Below are 23,490 nucleotides of genomic sequence, written 5' to 3'. Positions count from 1 at the left end.
ATTCGACTAGTCGTTATTTAGAGTCGTAGATTTATAGATTCGTGGTCGGCCATAACCGGAATGGCTAAAGCTGACAATGCAAGTTTACAAGTATTCAATTGACCCAGAGACACTGTTATAACTGGGGGTTGTCTCAGAAACGATTTTGAAAAATGTTATATCAGTATAATTGAAATCCTTCTTTTTTACATGCATTGTCAGCTTTAAGAAATTAATAGAAGGTGGTTACACCATATCCATATGTGGTTTTGATTATACACTGGTATGGAAACATATATCTATATAAGTTTTTATTAGTGTCAATTGTCAATGTTAGTAAAAACAGGCTCTGATTTAGCAGCTTCTTTTATAATGACATTGTAAACGTTTGAAAATGTCAGCTGGCAATCATTGAGAGATTATAAAATGCTATCATTCTCAACCATAGATATAATTTGTTTCTTAACACTACTATGATGGCTGTTTTGATTGTTTTGAAGTTCAGAGTGTTATTGATTCTTGGTTTTAATAAATACGTAAGGGAGCAGAAATCAGTTACTTATACAATGAAACCACCTGTGACACGTCATAAACACTATGTACCTAAAACAGTAATAACAAGACAAGATTTGTAGATAACATCTTAGAAGTCAAAAAGCGCCATACATTAACTTTAATTATATCAAACCATACGGTTCTGTGAAGATTTATAACTTTGGTTTATCTTGTAGGCATTGTTTGTAGACTCCACACACACATTGTTTAACCAGATGTCGACGATGTCTGTCCAAGCTTTTCCAAAAAAATAGACGGAGAGGAAACAAAGCAATCTTTGAAAAATCTATACATTTATTTTCGAATAGCCAATTATTTTCGTGTGTCAATGTTTGCGCGATTGTTATTAAGTATTTAATAAGCGGTTTTGATATTATGCGATTTGCCTATAACGATAAATATATATATAATTCATCAATTTTCAATATGTCGCTGGGTTTTTTTTCTATTTCAGCAATGTATCGCGAAATTGCAAGAATATTGTCCTCAAGAAAATCGAAAAAATAACCTGCAATACCATATATGGGTTGAACTTATATAGAGTTTGTATGGTCAATTACACTGTTGCCAAAATGACATGAAATATAAAAGACCTAGAATTATAAACATGTTTTTTTCACAGAAAGCTGTATTTTGTTGTCAAAAAGAAATGTTCGAATACTTTTATCCGTGGAACTAATCGACATTTCATACTCCTCCCTCAATGTCATCTAAACAATGGATTCATCCGTTTTTGACAAAATGCTGAAAGTATCGTTTGGTTTCCATTCGGAATCTATGTCCTGTAGCGAGATACAGATAAAAGTTACAGACGTAATGAGACATGCCTATGGCATAGACGGCCTCTCGAACGACCATGTACTTAAAGTGACTCTGCCACAGAGGATCATTGTCAACATCATAGTTAGCGGTGTTCGGGGGGAAGAAATCTCCTATGGCGTACAGAATCGACACTGGCAATGTCGTGAATATGAGATAGAACGATACAACAAGAAGCATTTTGGTTGTCGCCGATCTATGTTTAGGCGGTGGTGAACCATACAGATGGCGCGATCGTCGTTTGGAACGGCGGATTGTGAATATGAGCAGAACGTTCATTACAAGAATTAACACAGGGACCAAAACAAACATGGTGGATTCAGTAACCCATGTCCATTGCTTCCTAAACTCATCGATACCGATTCTAATATTACAAGCATGGTGTTCGTAGTCGTAATCCCAAATGTAGGCTTGTATTCCTCCAGCGACGAGGACAAAAAGCGCCAAGAAGAGATTTACCATGGCAGCTCGCTTCACGGTACAGTAGATCCTTCTTCCAAGTGGAAATCTAACAGATATTAACCGCTCCACTGTAAACGCCATAGTCAATAAAGGTGACATATATTGCACTGCCATGTAGATCACTGGAAAAGCTTGACAGATGACCGGTACGCCGATCGTTTTAATCTCCCATATATACTCAAGGTCAAACATCATGGACAGAACGAGAAAGAGAAGGTCGGAGATGGCAAGAGAGGCTAGGTAACAACCGGAAGAGTGGAGTAGTGGGCGCTGCAACCACATGATACAGGCAAGGATGTTGCCAGGGAAACCAAACACGTACATTACTGCCTTTATTATCTTTGGAATCTCGTAAATCACGGGTAAATGTTCTTTGTAGATCACATGCATCTCCAAAAACATTTCCGTGGAAGTTTCGTCCAGCTCGGAAGAGGATGAAATGTTCCATGATGTCGTGGTGCCGTTCATCTGAAATGAGAGATAGGCAATATTGTCATTTTGACCAGACAAATCCTACGTGATGTGTCTAGACTGGCTTCAAAAGGCTTTACAATGCACATAATCACTTCCAAAATCTTTAGGGAAGGCATTACATTTCGAAAGGCGTATGATCAAATTACATGCTTGGTTTCGCCTTAGAGCTATTTACGACTGACCAAATGTACGACTTTTTAAGGCATCGTTTGCTGGAGTTTGGCTCGATAAACCCGAGAGATAGATCCGTTGTTTTATAGGTGTTTTATCGCGGTATACACGTGTTTTAGCTATCTGTTATACAATAAACATTCTTACGCATTTGAATACTTTACATCCGTGGTTAGCTTATTCTATTCTATTATTTTATTTCATGACAACGTTGTTGTTTTCCTCGAAAAGGATACCTTTCATTCATCAAATTATCAATTAGATTATTGTTTCCTTGTGTATAGGGGTTTTATTCAACATTTAGTGTGGCATTGCCCATGCCGATTCTGGTATTTACTTCCAAAAAGGTATCTATGTCTAGAACTATTCGTGGCGCCTAATGTTCTTTCATAAGAATTGTCCATGAAATTTGTGATCTTACGCATAGATAATTTTGTTGTGTATGCCATGCGGATAGTACTAGTTTGTTTTACATTATTTTCTGTATTTGAATTGATAAAAAAATGGTTATACTCAATATTTTCTTATCGTATCGGATATTGTCTGAGAAATAACGTTTTCCAAGCAATGGTTTCACGGCGATTTTATCCCGTTGAATACAGTCATACAAATTAGTCTGTATCTGTTATTGAGACCAAAACACGATGACTATTTATTCATCTATTTTGAATATTAAAACACACGAAAATATGAGCCTATTTATTCATCTATTTTGAATATTAAAACACACGAAAATATGTGCCTTTAACAATTTGACATCACACGGAATTGACCTCGTCAATGGAACTGTAATGTTAGTCTTGTGTTTAACATTAGGTTCAAGATTACAAAATTGACGACATCACAACAGTTCAGTAACCTCTAAATGTGATTTAAAATTAATTCTGATCATTATTATCGAACAACTTAATCTAACCCGTTAAGGTTGGCATCCTTCGTTTCTAATTAATTTCTAGTTTGATATTTTAAATGCGTACAATAGATGTAAACAAACTTGTAGACGAACACGTTGTGTTAGTGTTATTTCGGAGTGAATAAGGCCCCATAGTGGCTGAATATACATTCCATAGAAGTGATTTTGATTTTACTTTGAATTTATTTTGGCATTTTATTTCAAATAACTAATACACGAGCTTTATACCATTTTCACGTCATTATGATATTTTAAATGAATTGTTTAAATGTGATTTCCATAACCCAATATGTTCATCAAGATACAGTTACATTATATCGTGATATTTAGATTAAAAATATTAATAAGAAAATATTAGGACATTCTGAATTCTGATCAAAGTATGAGTCATGCATAAACATCATTGAAGGTAATGACGAAATCTATTGATTAATGAACAGATTAAGTGATAAATACACACTTGAAATATTCACGTAATGGTTCAGATGCTTAAAAAATAAATGAGATTGGAAATTATAAAAATAATGATTTCAATTGTTTACATTTGAGTATACTGTAAAACTCAATCAGTCTAATATACAAGTACGTGTACTTTGTTTATGGCTTAACCTATTTTGAACAATTAATTTACGTGCAGTGATGGAATCGTCCATTCGCATTTAGGGTTCTTAACAGACAACCGAAATGGCATTTGTGAAACCACAGCAAAATTCAGCGCTCAATTTCTTACTCAAAAATCGCTGAAATGCAATTACCGCAACTCACCAATGCACGACCGTTCTATGTATCTATTATTCTATATTTATATATTACAGAGTTACCATCTGTGTGGGTATGTATTAATTTTTGACGTAATCCGATTGGGAGAGTAATGCCAGACTTTTCATAGAAAACTACGTGTATGTCTCCCACAAAATAATGACGCGCCATCATACTTTCCCGCAAGGGGGATAACTCTGTCAGATACAAAGACGGAACACATCCAATACAGGATATGTTTATCTTGTCACTGCGATTACCTCTATGGCAAGGAGACCATCCTCCAAAACGTTCTTCAATCTCACATTAAACATACCAAAGGAATTCAGAAATACCATATAAAAGGCGTGATTATGAGAATTACAGTTTAAGAACTGCTTTTCGCAAGTTCGGAAGTAATCAAATATATTCTACAACTATTAGTGAGAAAGCCACGACTATTTGTGGTTGATTTTGATTTAGAAGTCTATTATGTAGGCTTTAAAGTTGCTATCTCAATTGATTTCAATTTCCGAAAATATTACCATTGAATAGGAGTTGCTCACATTGAGCTGTATTTAAAGCAACTACCAAAAGCAGTTTAAAACTAAACTGGTTGTTTATATTTTGTTTAATTTTTCCCTCTCTTGTAAAATTTTAATTCCTGGTCAGTTGAAATTGTTTTCATTTTCATGTATCATATGATAATAACTTGTAACTTATATTTTCATTACTTCAGCAATGAAATATACATTTTTGTTTTCTTAATTCCCATATTCCGTCTTTGCATATTACTGAGTTAGCTCCCTTGCGGGTAGGTATCGATTGTTACGTCATTATTTTGTGAGCGCAATTTACGTCGTTTTCTCCTAAACGTATGATGTTACGCTCGCAAACACATGACGTCACAATCAATACACACCCGCAAGTGTTCGCAATATGCAAATTCGGAATATGGAATTGTAAAACGAGAAAATGTACAACATGAGACGTTGTTTCTGTGAAATGAAGCAATACCATTAGAAGTATTTTGGCATAATGCAAATTCCTATCAACAGCTTCAAGCGATGTGTTTGAGGTTTGTTTGAAATATGAATTTTGAAAGAGATAAATAGATAATTCTTTTTGTGATTTCGCATCCGCTGGAAGGGAAATAATGTATCTACAATTTGTATGTCTAGAAGAGAACAATCATACACAATAGCATAGATCAAACCAAACCGCACTTCTATCATCAGTCAAACAAAAATAGCGATAAAGCATTCTCGGTGCAATGAATAGATTTATAACACTGTCAGTTCATCAAAGGATTATTTTGAACACTTTACGCCTGATCTGCTGTCGTGTATTTAGAAAACCAATTTTCTATCCAATTTTATTGCGTCATATTTGTGGTTTTCTATAGCTTCTGTGCTCTTACGTTCAATCTGACAGAGTAAACTATCCGCCAATATATATATCTGGTCTGTACACTAGTCCTATATAACAATTCGTTGAAGTGAATCAATTTATTTCTTTGCCTTGACAGACAGCCGTAGGAACAATTCGATTAGGCCGGATTGACATAGTACATTATGGGTTACAACACCACAATCAGTCTTTCGCCTTTCCTTAATCTCTGTAATGTTTTTAGATAAGTTTTTATGGGTAAGAAATTCTTTTCTGAAATCTCTTTTTGTTTAAAATTTACATTTTCAATTTCTTTTTGTTAACTATTCCATTTTGAATGTTCAAATGTTTATTTAAGTTTATAATCGCTAAATACAGATCTAAAAGAGACATCCCAAATTATATGTACATTTCAACTTTAGGTTATCGCCTTTTGAAATGTTCCCACGTAAAATGAAAATAATGAACGGCTTTGTTAGATGACGTATGAATGTAATCGGCGAAGAAACGTGTAAAGGTTTTCTCAGGACTTTATAACTCGTACTATAGAGCTTTGGTAACACGATTCATACTGACCATTCGACCAATAACCGGATCGTCGTGCCTTTCATTTCTGTTGCTGTCATGTATGGTGCGCGTGTTAAGTACATGACATTTCCGACAGTTTATAACTGGGTATATATTTTGGTCATTCAAATTAACTAAGTTATTGTATATCTCTATTTAAGCAAATCTATTTCAAAATTGGGTATATGAAATACACTTGATACTTTTACAGATTTCGAAGCGGACTCCGATAAAAAAATATCACTTGAAATAGTTTCAATTGGCAAAAGCGGTTTTTAGTTAAACTAAATGCTAACATCTCTATCTTATCGTTGTAAATTGTAAAAAAAGTGGTATTTTCCATTGTTTGCGTAATCATAATCATTCCTGATAAATAACACATTCCTTCCGGGTCTAATATCGCAAAACAATACTTTATCCAAATATCATGGTCTATACATGTACATACCTAACGCCTCATTCTTATCTGGTTTATCTTATCATTAGCCAGAGTAATTTAAGGACGTACCATGTTTTCATTAAAAATTGGAGACCGATATCCCTTTTAAATATTGTTTATAAGATTGCATCTGGTATTATTGCTAATAGACATTTCGAACATCGCATAAGACATGGACTCCGAGAACAACTTCGACTGCTTCAGGAAATATCTCAAAATATCAATTGTATATTTTTGCTCGGACGTCGTCGAGGACATCCAAGATCTGCACAATTTGTCGTTGTATGAAATATTAAGTTTGTTTGACTCACAAATACTACGTAAGACATTTACGAAGTTGTGAGTCCTAAGCTCATATATTGGCTGTATTAATGCAGGTGCTTCTTTAATTATTTTAATTTGTTCGTTTTGTGAGGAGACTCGGGGACCCTACCCCCTTGTTGTATCCAAGTAAAAAAATAAGTGGCAGCCATTTTTCTTTTTGCTAAGCTAGGTTAGTTACCTTCACTGGCAAAGCAGGGACTTGACACGCTTGCTCAAGCGTGCCCAGGAACGAATACGTTACGGCACGTTAAACTCTGCAATTCATTCATTACACACTTGCGTCATTCTGAACATAGATTGTCTCGGGTACGCATTCCCCGATATTGCACATAACAATGTCAAACAGAAAATAAACATAATTATAAAGCAATACATATACAGAATCAGATCCTTACACAGTTACGTCCTTATCAACACAATTAAAGGTCATTATGCAGTTCAAAAATATATTTCAAAGTATATCGTATTATAGTAAAGATGAAAAAGTAAAACTTAAAATAAAAGTAGGTAAACAAAACCCTCACCTGTAAAACTATATGGGACTTTTTTTAGCAAGAAAACATGTCAACTCCTCTAAGATGTCATTTAGATGTTTCTCAAAATAAATTCCAACGCAAGTGAATAGAAACCCAAACAATAATCCGTCCAAATATCTCCACGTATATCATCGTACTCGATGCACTCAACTGACCATGTACACGTGACTACGTACCTGACCCGAACGAGCGACAACTATCAAGGACACACACGTGTCGATGTACATGTACGTTTAAAACTTGGTGTATATTGAAGTGTTTTATTAGTTCGTATTGGACATATGTTGGGATATAGCTGACAACACATTCATCTATTACATCAATGAAATATTGTCAGGTGAGTGCAATTTGACAATGTTATTTGCAATATCGGGGCATGTGTATCTGAGACAAAACATGTTTAGAATGACACACGTGTGTCAAGTGTCCCGTGCTTTATATAAGGGGTTGGCCAGTGAAGGTTACTAAGCAGAACAAAAGAAAAATGGCTGCCACTTCCTTAGATACCACACTGTCATAACTAGGGAATGTCTCAGAAACAATTTTAAAAAAATATTTCGTTAATATATATTTTTTTTTAATTTCAAATACATGTTTTTAACTTGCATTGTCAGCTTTAAAGTTAAAGTAAAAAAGGAGAAAATGGAACTAATCAAGTTATAATTGCACTTTCGCACACATTTACTTTATTAAGCATTTCAAATCCATAATTATTTTTTACCAATCCCCTCCCTCCCCCGCACAAAGCCGAAATTGCATCTTTTTTGATAATTGTTCTTAATTTACAATAATATTTCTCCGTCTCAATCCTACCCAGAACTTTTCAATTTTTCTTTCTATTTTTTATTTCTCTATAAATCTGCCGCTCTTTTTAATCCTGACCTTAATTCCTTTAGATTCAATGACATTAGAGCGAGTTGTTATCACCCTTATACTCCAAAATTGTGTTATTTCCTCCTTATGTACTAATATACACAAAATTTAAGCCTCATATTTAGTTATCGTTGAATGCATGTGCATTTATATATTAGCTATGGGATATCAATATATCCCATTATGATATGTTCTTAATTTAAACTTGTGGCAAGCATTAATATAAATAATAAATATAGATGAGTGTGAATTATGTTTACCTTGTAAACAGTAAAGAAAGTATGTGGAGGGTGGAATGGATATATCTGAATGCATAAAGTGTATACATGTGTTAAATATAGGAGTTTTTTGACAGTATGTGTGTATGTGTTTGACAGTCTATTGAGTATATCTGTAAATTGTATTGAATGAAAATCCCGAATAAAAAGATAATTATAAAAAAATGCAAAACTATTTTGAAAAAAGAAAAATGTTTTAAACGTTGTGAAAAAACTAATTCTAGTTGGTTCCGATGTATCCGACCTATGGGATATATATGTGTTGTCTTTATTTGTTTCATGTATATGTACATACACCTATACGTCTTAGGCAATGACAGTTTTTAAAGTGAATAGTCGGGCAAAGAAAACCAGTCTAAATGCGTTCATTGGCCTTCCAAAAGTTCTCACATATTAATACGACAGTCAAGTTCTGCTTAGTTTCCCAGTTCTGACCATTAAAGTAAAGAAAAGCTGAAAGCATTGAAAGCGAGGCTGCGTGGAAATGTAACCACGGACATTGTGAGCCGGGAGGACTTTTAGAATTTCCATACTTTAAATTAATTTCTTCGTATGCAGACAGATTTTGACGAGACATTTTATTTTTCCATTTCATAAGAAATTATACTGGATACATTCACACCATTTTTACCGACTTTAGCCATCCTTGCCCGACTGTTCACTTTAAATGCTGTCGTCAGTTGGAAGACAAATATATGTATTTCTCCCGAGAATATATGTTTTATATTTTTAATCATTTATATATAACCTACAATAGAAGAAAAATACTGTATTCCGGCGTCCAAACTCGATTTAATATCAGTCACATACCCATGATATGTCAATTATATGTGCTTTAGAAGATAGTTTCCCCAATGGTGATCCTGTTCAGGCGATTGGCGCGGGACTACTGTGATCTCAGCCATCAGTATGAAGTATAATGGAGATAGAATATATCGCTCTATAATGTATATATATTTAAATAATTGGACACGGCGTATCGTACCTGATCAGTTAGAACCCTGTTAATACATTTATTAGACTGGTAAAAATGGTATCAGTATGTATTGGTCTGTCAAATGACATTTCTAAATGACTTTCCTTCTAGATGCTATCTACACGTATTGTCCGCCTCTTTGTCGGTATAAATCTTGTCTACAGGGATACACTCGTTCATTTATACAAACCATACCTTTTATGCTCCTAATGGTTTATCTTAAAAATATCACGGTCTTGTGCTGTCTTCAGCATCAGAAAAAAGGATTTGTTTATCACATGGTTCCGCTTTAATCCTTACAACGTTGTTTTGTCTAATGACTGCATGTCATTGGCGCAAGTAAACAATCAATTATACAAAGTTTACGTTTCGTATGATTTGTAATTTACAATTTTTTTGATCATTTATTTTTGACAACTGTTAATCTCGAATTGCGCGACGCAGTGTAATACATGTATTAATATGATATTCCCGTATAGACATTTTTGGACGATCTGCTCTGTATGAAAAGTCTATATTTGGATTGGTTATTTTCCTTTTGATGAACAGATTAATTGCATTTTTTTAATTTATTTTTTCTTGCTTTTAAGCTGATTTTGCTTGATACCTTTCAAAAGACTATCACGAAATGCACAAACATATCAAAGCATACTAAACATGTCTTTTCACCCACAGCAAGGTAACATAAACTTAAATTACTTATGTAGAAAGGGGATAAATTAATGTTTATTCTGCGAAATTATCACGTATATTCTTATATTCTTTTGAAACGAAAATCGCAAATTTAGCAACCAAGAATAAGTCCATAAGTCAATATGTCCATGTATTTTCATGCCTTAACCCAATGTGAAAGGAAACTCAAAGATCTCAGAAGGCTTATGCAATAGTTCTGTGATTCATAATCACGACACAATTTGCGCTTGTTAACTATACCAGGAGATCGAATGAAAGCGGCTAAATAAGCAAAATACTCAACGGTAAAAATAGTTATAAAAAGTTATCACGTTGGGAAGAAATGAACAGCCGATATTATATTGCCTTTTTCCTTTGTAATCCTTTTCATTCACCCCAAAGACCTCAATGTTATGGAATGCCACCTACTGTTATTTAAACGTAAAACAAATACATGAAGCCCTAATAACCTGTTGTAAATGACATTCTGTAATGAAAACCGGATATCTGTCTCGAAGACTTAGAGGATGGCGTTGTGTAGTTTAGTTATTTTTATCAAATAAACTCAGCAATAAAATTAGTATAATTGTATAATAATACCTAGAAAAGATATCCTTCATAATGTCTCAAAGGGAACCCAGTTAGCTGTAGTAGATAGCTTAATAACCGACGACTGTGACGTACATTGCCTAAATCATGACCTACATTGGTGTAGCTGTCCTAGAGATAGAAATTAAAGTAGACAAAGTCGGCCTTAATGTAACGAATACCGTAGATCATGGCTTGGTAACAAGACATAGATGAAGTATAAACCATCTTAATGTCGCAAGAATTAAACTTAAGCACTATAATCTTTTTCAAGGCGAGATAATTTCGCGATTTACAATTAAGATTAATCTATTATAATTGCATCTTTTAAAAATTGCGATTTCTAATCACCCGCAAATTCGCGAAATCAAATCGCACGAAAACAAGTTATATTAACAGTATGAATGTAAAGAAGACAGGATGAACAACCTTTGACTCGCGCTATGTAGTTTTTATATGGATCGCATGATTATCATCAGATCTATTGGGTATGCAGTAACCGATTTTGTCTGCATCATGTGCACAATTTTGAAAAAGTAGCTATGATAATGTAAAGTGTCGTTTGATGAGAGACAGACTAGGCAGATGTTCCTGCAGGTGTATTGGTCAGAGATGGGACCGACGCAAATTTCACCTAATTCAATATCACCACTCTAAATTGACGCGGTCGTTGCGCCCTATGAAATGAAGCAATCCATCATTATGCTAAATTCGGAGGGACGTGAGCTGTCATTCATCATACCTGCATTGCAATCATAACACTTATAAATAGCAACAAGTGCTTGGCCCTATTAGTGGGAAAAGGGGGTATTGGTAATTTGTGGAAGCGACAGTTGGATTAGAGCTGTGACGACTAACCAAGCGATGGAGGTAATATTCTCGTAATATAGGGTGTTCATGCTTCATTGAAGATCGTTATACGATGTTCATTCATCGTTGAATATAGCGTCTTATAAATATTCATTAACCAACAACCATTTGTTGTCGTTGTTGTTGATAAAAGTTGACTAATATACGGTCGTTGGTGAGAATGTAATTTACTTCCTTGACATGTTAGTAATTAAATTTCCGTCATTCAATCGGATTCTAATACACACCGTTTCATAGAGGATCTGAAATCATATTATGGGTGACATTCTGATGGCCTTGTACTTAAATTTAAATGTATTTTCGTCATCTAGCTCCATCATCAACTGATTAAGACATTTCTGGGTTTTTTTCTATTAGTTTACCGTCCTATTAACAGTCAGGGTCATGTAAGGACGTGCCAGGTTTGTTGGAGGAAAACCGGAGTAACAGGAGAAAAACCAACGACTAGGGGTCAGTTCCTGGTAACTGCCCCACATGGGATTCGAACCCCATCCCAGAGGTGGAGGGCTTCTGGTAATATGTCGGGACATCTTAACCACTCGGCCACCGCGGCCCCTATATATTTCGTCAACAAATTCTTATGTATACAGCTATTATTGTACTCTATTGGCGAAGTTACTCTACATAAACGAAAATTGTTTCCTGTCAACTATAACATAAACATTTTCGTCCCCGCTATGTAAATTTGGAAGTACCAATTCGAATGGTTAATCCGAATGGTCACTTTGACCCTCATAAATTGTTGTCAGATCCTCTATGAATATATATCGCTACATACTTTCTTTGACAAAGTAAATCAACTCAAAAGTTCAAAAGAAAGTTCCAGGTTTCACAAAGACACTTTTCAGGAATATAGTTTAAAGTGTTATAGTATAATAATTTAGATCATATAAATATACAGTGAGGCTCTCCTTTAAGCCCAAGTTTTTGATAGAACGGGCGTTAAATACGATAAAGCGAAACCAAACTTAAGTCTACCACCCAAAACAACAACACGCGAACCGCCATGTATAAGAGGGAACTCATCCCTCCCTGAGAGATAGTTTGATGGCATTTGAGTTATAACATGTTGCTAGGCATAGAGTAATAAAGCTACGACAAAATCATCATCTATCAAATCGGATTTACTCCTACATTAACACTCACCCAAATTGGTTACTTCGTGTTGAAAATGAAGTCCAATTTTATTGCATATTGGCCGGGATCTAGCTGTAATTAACATACACGAGCGTGGCAATAACATTTATCAATGAAATCGTAATAAAAGGGAGAATAACCCAACCTGGAGCCAAATATTTCCCAGCTCTCTTATTTACATGTAAAAAACAATTCCATCTTTGTCAATAATTGTCTATAGGTTCACGTCCAGGTTACAAAATAGCAGAATTAGTCCAGGATTTTTTTTTTTTTTTTTTTGTTTATAATGCAAAAAATGTTAAAATTTAACGTTTATTTACGTGCATACGAACATATATAATTGTTCAGAGACAGTTTACATCGTTTGATACAATGCCCGTACCATGTCACTATATACAATGTATTTGTTTTGATATCGCGATCTCCTCTATAGTACCAATTTGCGAGGAGAAATGTTTGCCTACATCAATTTGTAAATGCAATAAACTGTACAAGTTATCATACTTGTCATTTTCCATCCTATTCGCTGGTATATAGATTGACGAAAGTGCTCTTGACTGCGAATATAGTGAATTATGAACTATGGCTTAGGATAGAGTCCCATAATTCCCCATTATAACCTAACTTATCCGTGATAGTTACATGTATCAAAGTAGTATTAAAGTATTAAAATGTCTAAACTTTAACTAAGAATAATAAAACATTTTGATACTTTAGAGGCCCTATGTAATTATTTTTAATGTCTCTGGATTTACATTACATACTGATTTCAAATTCGTTTTTAGACATGTAGATTATTTGCGCCGTCATCTAGTACAGAAAGGCATGGTAACATTTGTTCCGGTGTCTTCTCGTATGTAGTTTAAACTGAATTTCTTCTTAACTAAAATTCTCATCACGTATTTTTATACAAAGTAATTGTTATCTAGATGGATTTTAAATTATCTAAGGATCGTTTTCAAACTTTTTAAGCAAAAGTTTAAAATAGCAAGAATGAAGGGAATTGTAATCGCCTGTCCTACCTAAATGTCATAGAAACTCATTATGGCAGAGTTTTGTCAATTACAAATATATCAACATTAGATGAAATATTTGTGCTTCAATGTCTCTAAACTTGGAACTTACTTTTCGATCCAATTACCAAAGCACGCAACTGAATGTTCTGTACATGCGACTCGATTCATTAGTATTTATTCTAACATTTCTGCTTTATATGCCAATATGGGTATGGATGAAATGCACTAAAATGTAGTTGTATTTGCCTCTACAACATTATTATGTGGTATATACACATTGTATATATAATACTAATTTACTTAAGGTTGCAAATGATTCAAATAGGCATTTTGTATTATAGCTTACAAACTATTTTCACCTGGAGGAACTTTTCTTGTCTTCCAGAAACGGGAGGGTATATTTTGTTATGGTTTACATTTGTACACTAAATTGGAATCATAGAGTGATTAGTTTCGACCAAACATTAACTAACACTTGAACAATTCTAGACGAACCTTCCCTTCCTCCTAATATCGCTATTATTTCCATCATTCATTGTCTATTTTCAGTATACTGTAACCGTTCGTGGTGTGCTGTCCGATGTCTTTGGTGGCATGTTTCAGTGAGATCGCAATATAAACATGACAATAATGCCACTATCACAAGGAGACACAACATGAATACACTGCAGCTTCCTCGAACATATAGGCATTCACAAACGCAACTCATTGAGGAGTCCGTCATTTTATGACATTTGCGATTACTAGCATCAGGACGTATAGCCTATATGCCTGCAAACGTTTGCTCTACCGAAGCATTTGTATTTTTTGCATTACTCTTCCAACATACCATATATTCCTCATAATGTTGATTGCTAGTCGTAGAATGTGTTATGTTATAGAAATACACGAATGTTAACCTTAATTTAAAAAAAAAAATCATGATGATCTACGAGCTCATCATATATAGGCAAGCATTGGCTTTCAAAACACTATATTGAACAGAAGGCACCCTTTCCCTTTTACAAGTGAAAAATTGAGTGTGAAAGTGATGTCTTTTGTAATCTGTCTGTACTGTTGCATATGTGAGAATAACAAGTAGAAATCGTTTCATATGAATAAAAACATACTTCGTATTTACGGTTTGGGTACTTAGTGCTATTTGTTAAATCATTCCTAGCTTTATATTGATTGAGCAAGTGCCGTGTTTTGTAATCTGTGTCTGTACTGTTATATACGTGGAAGAAAGCAAATAAAAACTGCTTCAAATGAAAACAAAAAAATACGCAGTACTGACTCAGTGTTATTTGTGGAATCATTGCAAGCTTTATTTGTCTTTTCTCGTAACACGTTACGATTTCCGCGTATATCCAATGATCATGACGTATTATTTTAATCCCCTGATACTTTAATTTCGATTTTCATCACAACTGACCGACCGTTCACGCATATTTTCTATTCATGCTATGCTCACTGTTGTCCAATTTACCTTCATTTTGTTTCGAAAAAAAGGACGTCTATGTACTGATACATATAAACTGAAAAAGTAAGTTCGCATACTTCAGTATCGCCAATTTGAAAGTTAATATTTATCAGAGGAGAATACATGTATATATTGATATATTCCCGGTCCTATTGATTTCTGCAATTTGAAATAACCTCAATTAAAATGGGAATATGTATTACTGTTTGAAATAAGCAATACATGAACGATTATTCACTTGAAAAAATAATATCAAAGAGGAAATCTAAAATTTCTCGAGAAACCACGATATAGAAAATTGATATAGGACTCTAATCAGGCTGAATTTTCCCTTAGGCAATATCCCTACATAATAATGGATAGGGGCTCCATTGTTCCAGAAAAGGAAATCAAATTACCGTTAATGTCGTTTATCATCCATCAAACTTATAATGTTGTAAGGTAAATATTAGTCGAATTAATTAAAATCATGAACGCCATTACGTTATTACGTAAGGTTGTGGAAACATTTACGCTTAAACCGTACAAGAAGTGACTGATGGTGTCGCATTCATTTATGTGCATTTTGCATGTCTGTAACAAGATCGCATGGCAACATATCTAAATATTTATTTTTGTATTAATTATCATTTCGAGAAAAAACCTTATATAATATATATGTTGAACTAAATTTTGTGTAATAACTTTCACTGTTATTATCTTTTCTTTGCCTGTTTGGTCAATCAGCGATACTAGAGCCATATTACGTCATAAAAGACAACATAACCAATGTTGACTATTGGTTTTATTACAATGTCGAGATATACTAATAACTTTAACTGTTATAGTTTCTGCTCCTTTGTAGCATATAAAAAATGGTAGATTTGCCAAAAACAACTAGTTTGCTTGTAAGTAGGAAATGTGACAAGACATTAGAAGTGTGTGTTGCTTGATGTTTCTACCCGTAAGATTCAATGAGACAACACTATAACGTTATCATCCTCGAACCACACCCGGTTCATTTTAACGTCATGTTACAAGGCAGCAGAATTAGCGTGTCATATATCGGATATTGAGAAAAGTCGGAGTACCCTGAGAAAAAACCACATTTACTACCCTGACAATTGACCCTCTTAGTGGTTACTAATTCGCGGTCCAGAGATGGAGGGCTAGCTATAATATGTTGGAAAATCTTAACCACATTAGCGGCCTACTAATAAACGTTGGCTACACAACCCCCGCTATCGTAGATTTGAAAGGCGTTGACGAAAAGTTCCACTTGAAAGTAACAAAATATCATTTCAGTTTTAATCTGACTATGATTTATTCTATTGACGTGTCGGTAACTCGTACAACCGTTTTTACTCTATCCGGAATATGTATTCCATAACGTCACCACGTCCCCGATATTAACCTATGAGTGACACCTACGATCCCTTGTACACGCTCGGCGTTATTGGTCCTGGAAGCATTCTACCAGTAATGGATTCCGGCCACACCAGTCCGCTGTCGTTTTGGCTGTCTGTGATAAACCTGTGGGCTTGATTGATGAAATAGCCCCCGTCACATCCTAAGAAGCCACTCTCCATTGACAAACACGGAGAGTTGGATTTCTCCTGGGAATAGGTTATCTACGGGTATATCTGCCTATATTGTATATATCTATTTCACTTATTTAATATAACGATTTCACTTCGACATTCATTAAATCATTGTCGATTAATGTTATGGATGGGTACATCAACTATATAAACGTCCCATATCGCATTCAGTGGTTTCTTTAATGGAATACACACATACAAACGTCAATACACACAGCCTAATGATAGTATCAAGAAGAAGGCATTGTTCAGAGTGGGTATCCCAAAGCGATGGGTCACCAATGTTCAACACGTTAAGGCAATCAGTCAATAGTCTATTGCTTTTAAACCTGTAGTGCAACGATTCCTTGATATATATAATATTTCCTAGCCAGTGGTAGTCCAATGGCCATTAATGCTAAAATGGACACCAGTTTTGCATTACACGTATGCGTTTGTAATGGTCGTGTATTGGGTCGATCGCCCGCAACCAGGTACATTATTATATTATGTAGATCAACTGGTAGAGCACTCCGGCAAGTATTGGACGATCCTGGGTTTGAATCCCAGTCTGGCCATGCTTTTTTCCGCTCCTACTTTATTTGGTACTTGTGATCAAACCCTAATACCAAATCATTATGTTTTCGAACGTTATTGAAGATACACACATTAAAGAGTAACGTTAAACATATGCATTTAACATAAATCAGGTGTTCAAGATCAAACATTTTACAGTATTATCTGTACAATGATACGAAAAACTTTTTTTTTTCAGTTTTCAGTCTTCTAGGTCTTCAAGCTATTAACATACATAATGTAACTTACATGGTATACGAAATCCATTAAATATTGTGGTTGAAAAAAAATCACAACAATTTAAGTACAAACGTATGTATTCATTCATCTTTCTTTTCTTATTTTTCTTGTCTATATATTGACAATAGCACTGCTAAAGTTGATTTCGGTACAAAGTTGCTTTTATGCCAATATGATACTTGCCTTAATCCGCAAGTAAAACTATGTTCAACGTAAATAAAATAAACATATGCTGGACCGATAAGATCGTTTGATCGTAAGACTGCATCTAAGTAAGATAAACAGCAATAACTAAAAGACAGCTATGTACAAATCCTTAGCGATATGTTCAAAGTTGATATGGTATCTATGTCAAAGTCACGTGGGTGTGGGCCCAGATTAATACGATTATAAGCCGGGTATCTGGTTTGCTTAACACTATTCTATCCACTGGACACCGGCCAGAGTGGCGTTGGAACAGATATGATCAACCGCTACCAAGTCCCATAGAGCTAGAAAAACAATTATAATCAGTCCGCACACGTATTTGTGCGAATAATGCTGTTACAGGATTATCGCCTCTAGAAATGAACTTCGTTAAGACTGAACCGTTTGAGGGCATCACATGAATCCCTTATGTTTATTCATAGTTTATTGTATGCTATGAACATGATACAATTCAGTGCCATACACATGTCGTACACAGCGTAGGTGTTCTAAAAATTCACCTAACGTATTTATAGTCACTGCCCTTCAATTTTCCGGAACGCTTTGTCGCCTTCCGAACCGATAATGTATATAATGGCTCTATATGTTTCTTTGTAAATGGTTTTTTCATGTCTTTTTAAATATAAATCAAGCGTCTTCGTAAAAATGTAGCCCGAAGGATGGCCGCACAGACAATATTTCTTCACGTGAATTTCACGTGACATTCGCGTTCACGTGTATTCCATGTGAAAGAACCTTTAAACAAGACATTATCATGTTGAAATATTTCCTGTGTAAATGATTCAATAGCAGTGATACACGTCGTCTCATTGTTGTGGATCTATACCTCTAAATTTGTTTTCAATATTTAACAACGTGCGTACCTTTCGTCACGACAATGTATTAGAGTTGGAGTGCGTTAACATTTCATAGTACGTTAATTCTAACCCTTCTCTTAGAATGTCTCGATATATACATTATTAGGTTTGATGGTATTGAGAACTCCTCGTTTATCGAATTAGAATTTAATAATGTTGTCACTTCTAATCATTTATCAATTTAAACCAAGATATTTAGTCACAAATTGCCAATTTGCTACCCATTTATCGTTTGGTTTATTGAATTAAAATAACACCAATATGCTTGTAGTAAATCAGGTACGAATGGATCATGAAACAGAATAGAATTAATTAAGGAGTAAAATAGCTTTGTCTCCGAGATAATATGCAAAAGACAAAAGTCGTTGGTGGAATATTGTCCAGACTATTTGATGTATTGTCAAACACATCAAACAAAACCACAGGCAATTATTACCAACAAGAGCAAAGCCGATATGTCGGAGGATGGGGTAAATGATTGTTTTTGGAAGAATTTATGGAGTCTTAAGGATGTGATTTGAAGCAAAACGTTCCATCCATGTTCAGTTTGGCGCCCGATAATTGTCCGTTTGCCCCTTCTGATTATCAATGCAATTGATATGGTTATTTCGTTTGCATTCAGAAGCATGTCTTTTTTATTTTTGCCGAATAATGAAGATAGAAACAAAGTATCGGTTTTATCATTAACTTAAGTCTATATTGTGGCATCGCAAATGCATGAATGACTACGTGCTTTTAGAATGCATAATATCATTACATTCCAGAGGAAATGTCAATGCCATATTGCTATGCTTTATCATACTATTACACAAGTTATGTCATTTTGGCATTAGCTTATATAGAACTGGTGAATCGAAATTATCTTCTATCTATTATACAAGTATTTCATGGGTTACTGTGTTCTAATTTATAATAGTTAACCCGAAGTGATGGTAAACACTTGTTGAACCACCATCGAGGGGTTAAATTATGAACAAGAGCACAAAATCTCATGAAATATTTGTTTTATTACATTTCAACGATTTCGATATCGCCAACACGATGGAATCGACTGTCTTCTGTCGCTATTATGCTACAAATAATGGTGACGATGACGTGTGGCGCGAAATTAAACGTGAATCTAGTATGACGTCATTATTACATTACTTAATATAACGCGCGATTTCTCGAAGTCGTCGTCTTTTTCTTCAAAACTAGATAGCAACGACAGGGTGTTTCTAAAGCCGAACAATATAACATTCCAAGCCGTGCAATTTTATTCTTCAAAGCAACACACCCCGCCCGGTCACAATATACTGACAACTTGCGAACCAGTCGTCCTACTTCCTGTATGTTAAGTGCTAAGGAGGAGAAACTACCACTTTTGTAGACTTTGGTGTGTCTCGGCCAGGGGACAGATCCAAGAGCATACCTCACATTGGCGAGCGCTCAACATTAGGTCAAAAGTGAGGCGGTGTCAAGGGAGACGTTAGGAAGAAGAAAGTTAATAAGGAAAAGAAAAAAGATAATATCCTAAATTAAGTAGCCTTTTACGATCATGTAATAGGGACAGCAGGTACAATTCTAACGAAAAATCGTTTATTCGTAAGTATTCGGTTATAAAAATGAAACGGATATTTAATACTTTATAGAGTTTGTATATTTCGTCAAATATTAGTTAAAATTATCAAAATATTTAGAAATTAAACCATTATATAGTATTTGAGTTATAATTATACATATTTGCAGATGAATTTCTTTGTCGGTAGGCCTATAATCGTATTATTAATTTGTTTTGTGAATCTGAGTGTTCTGTATCATGTACATTTGTAATTTTCTTTTTTTTCATGTATATATATATATATATATGTGTGACTTCAGAGAATAAAGAATCTTGAAAATAAACCTATAGCGGTATGTATTAGATGAAATGTAATTGTGGTGTTGTGTCTTGTTGTAATAGAGGAACCATTATATTTTACGAGTGTAGTATGCAGACAGTCAGTAGTATGAATGTTATACATTGGCAATATCAGGAAACATAAGCAAATATGCCCTCGACTTTACCTAATAAAATCCCACCGGAACACTAACTTTGTGTTAACGTAACATTACCTTAATCGGGCGTTAAGAGTTATTCATGCGGTTTTAACTGATCCCTCCTAATTGTGCTCGGACTCACTAAAAAGGAATTACCTTTTATTCAAGTTGTCTATGTGTCGACAAATCATTGAAAACTACTGAATAAATAACATAAAACCAAATGTGCAATCCTGTCATGGCCATTCATCGTCTATTGATAAATTGCTGCCAGACTATATAGCTAGTGAAAATCAAATGTATAGGATGTCAAATACATACGTCGTACTAACCAGCTGAACTATGACTAAGAGACATGACAGTGAATTCAAACCAGTACTGATTTGAGCACTGAGTGCTTACATAACGATGGTTTAAGGTTTAATTTAATTTTGGGTCTTGATTCGTTCTGCTCGTATAGAACACTATGAATGTATCCGGTGTACCTATAGCATGATAGTTAAGGTGATTAATTTGAGGATGTCATCTTTTCTGTTCTTGCTAATCCAATTTTAGGTGAATTTTATTTCGGATCTCAATTCGTTCTGATAGTACAGGACAATATGAGTTTACACAGGTGTACCAATAGCATGAATAGTTAAGGTGATTAATTTGAGGATGTCATCTTTTCTGTTCTTGCTAATCCAATTTACTTCCTTATCTGTTATGTCCCTATTTTCTATTCCCTGAAAGCATACTTTTAGTAATAGCACTATAAAAAAGCATGAATTCTACTATTACATATAGCCAATATACGCAAATTGGACAGCGGCAAATTAAATTTTGACGCTGTCCATTTGGCATTCATTCTCACATATTTGCCAAGTGAATGGAGTTCAAAGCTTATGTTTGCATTTAATAACATATTTATGATGAATTGTTGAAATTCTGGATGGGACAGTAATTTGATAGCCATTTTCCGTAACCACTGTTTCGCAAACGGTGACGTCACAATGATAATGACGTCAAGATAAGCAGATGGCATGGGCAAACGCCAATCACTTTGTTTGGTAATATTACATATTTGGGCTGCATTTTTTTCACGATTCATACAGGGTTTTTTTTTATCAAAAGTGGGCTTTATTTGATTTCTGAAGCAAAAGCAGCATACAATGTACGTTGTCTATCCCAACTATTCACAGGAAAACTACATATGGTTAAAAAAATGTGTTTTACACATACAATGTTACTTTTGAAATTTATTCCAGAAAAAGGTAGTACACTGCATGTTATAGCACATTAAATATACTCATAACTACTATAAGGTTTTCTGGTGAAAATATAAGCTATATTTTCACTGAAGCGAAAATATCTCTTTCGATAATGTAATTTTGCATGTTTTATCATTAGTATGTGCAGAAAAATATTTAAACATATTTAAGTGTAGAAATATGGCGTTATGCCCACGAAAATACGTCGTAATAATCGCAAGGGCAAATAATAAACAAGGGTAAAATACAATGGGGGGACCAGTAGTGTCCTGTAAATGGAAGCGAGAAAACAAATGTAATAAATAGAATATTCCTTGTTATTTGATGAATACACGTAATACATGTATCTCATCTCCTGATGTGGAACGCTTCGCACTCGTAAACACTATCAAAGTTTCCACATCACTCGATGATACATAACTGGTATTCATAATGAACATGAAATATACTCTATATAATACAATTTCCTCTATATAAAAATTGGCTATATCAAACCGATAGGATCGAATCTGCAAGGTATTATATAATTTATGTGGCATCTCATTGGTATCGCACTCGTCTGTCCCATAGTCTCCGGAGTTAACTAACTGACCACACGGTTTTGTTTATCGTATATACTCAAGTATTCTTTAATTTAAGACCAATTAATCTGCCGCATCTTCCGGATAAAGAAACTGATTTAATATCAGATGATGCGGCTTGTATATGAAGTTGTTTTAACAAGCTTGTTTGTTTATTAAATGAAATAGCTTTTTTTCATTAATGTTTTATGATAGGTATATTCGGATAATTGAAGCCGTAAAAATGATACGTTTGCTAACGCAACTTTATTCTTTTATTATTTTATAGCTGTATTATTTTTTTTAATTATCATCACTTAAATTGATAATTTGAACTATTAGCTTATTCCGTCATATGACGAAAACATTGTCTGAAACAACCCGCTATTCAAAGATAATGATGGATAAATCTTGAAATACTTTATGATAATCGTAGTTGTTACAATTTACCATATACATCGAATTAAATATTTATTCATGACTCAGGACCGCATAGTATTTAGTAAACCAACTTATTTACTACGGAAAGATGAAATTAGCAAAAATATATCATCTCGAAATGTGTTCAAACATGTGAAAAATCGAACTTATTACTTTTATAGCAAAGTTGAGTTGGTATAGTCATCAGCATGTGAATACGAAACTTCATTTGTTTTAATCCTAGCTAATTGCATAGATAAATTTCTGTTTTAGAATATTAAACGTTAAGTGCATCCATCTGTAAATATCCTATGCATATTAGAACATATACCATTAGAAAAAATTAAATATAATTTCAAATTAATTGATTAACAATATTACGTAGCAATTACAGATATTAATATACTAGTGATGTAATTAAACACTTACCTTTAAAGGAATAAGTTCAGTTGGTATATAAATCCGGGCCCGGAATCATAGTCGTTGAGTATAGTCCAGACGAGTGGCTAGAATGTGCCAAATAACGCTGCGCGCTCTCATAGCTATAGTGCGCATGGAGAACTG

General features: G+C 34.3%; 1 protein-coding gene across 1 annotated transcript; it reads right to left on the bottom strand.

The window, feature by feature from the left end:
* Positions 1–632: 632 nt before the first annotated feature.
* Positions 633–23,490, bottom strand: LOC138333508 (growth hormone secretagogue receptor type 1-like). Its single transcript, XM_069281930.1, has 2 exons — positions 23,356–23,490; positions 633–2,283 (listed from the first exon to the last, which is right to left on the bottom strand). Exon 2 carries the CDS (start codon positions 2,281–2,283, stop codon positions 1,258–1,260), a length of 1,026 nt encoding a protein of 341 aa, XP_069138031.1. The 5' UTR covers positions 23,356–23,490; the 3' UTR covers positions 633–1,257.

This window comes from Argopecten irradians, chromosome 10 (assembly GCF_041381155.1).
Source record: "Argopecten irradians isolate NY chromosome 10, Ai_NY, whole genome shotgun sequence".
In the NCBI taxonomy this organism is placed as follows: domain Eukaryota; kingdom Metazoa; phylum Mollusca; class Bivalvia; order Pectinida; family Pectinidae; genus Argopecten; species Argopecten irradians.
This window is presented reverse-complemented; position numbering and strand designations above follow the sequence as displayed.

Bases quoted from the DNA above. Each gene is read 5' to 3' on its own strand.
- LOC138333508 (XM_069281930.1), bottom strand. From the start codon at position 2,283: ATGAACGGCACCACGACATCATGGAACATTTCATCCTCTTCCGAGCTG.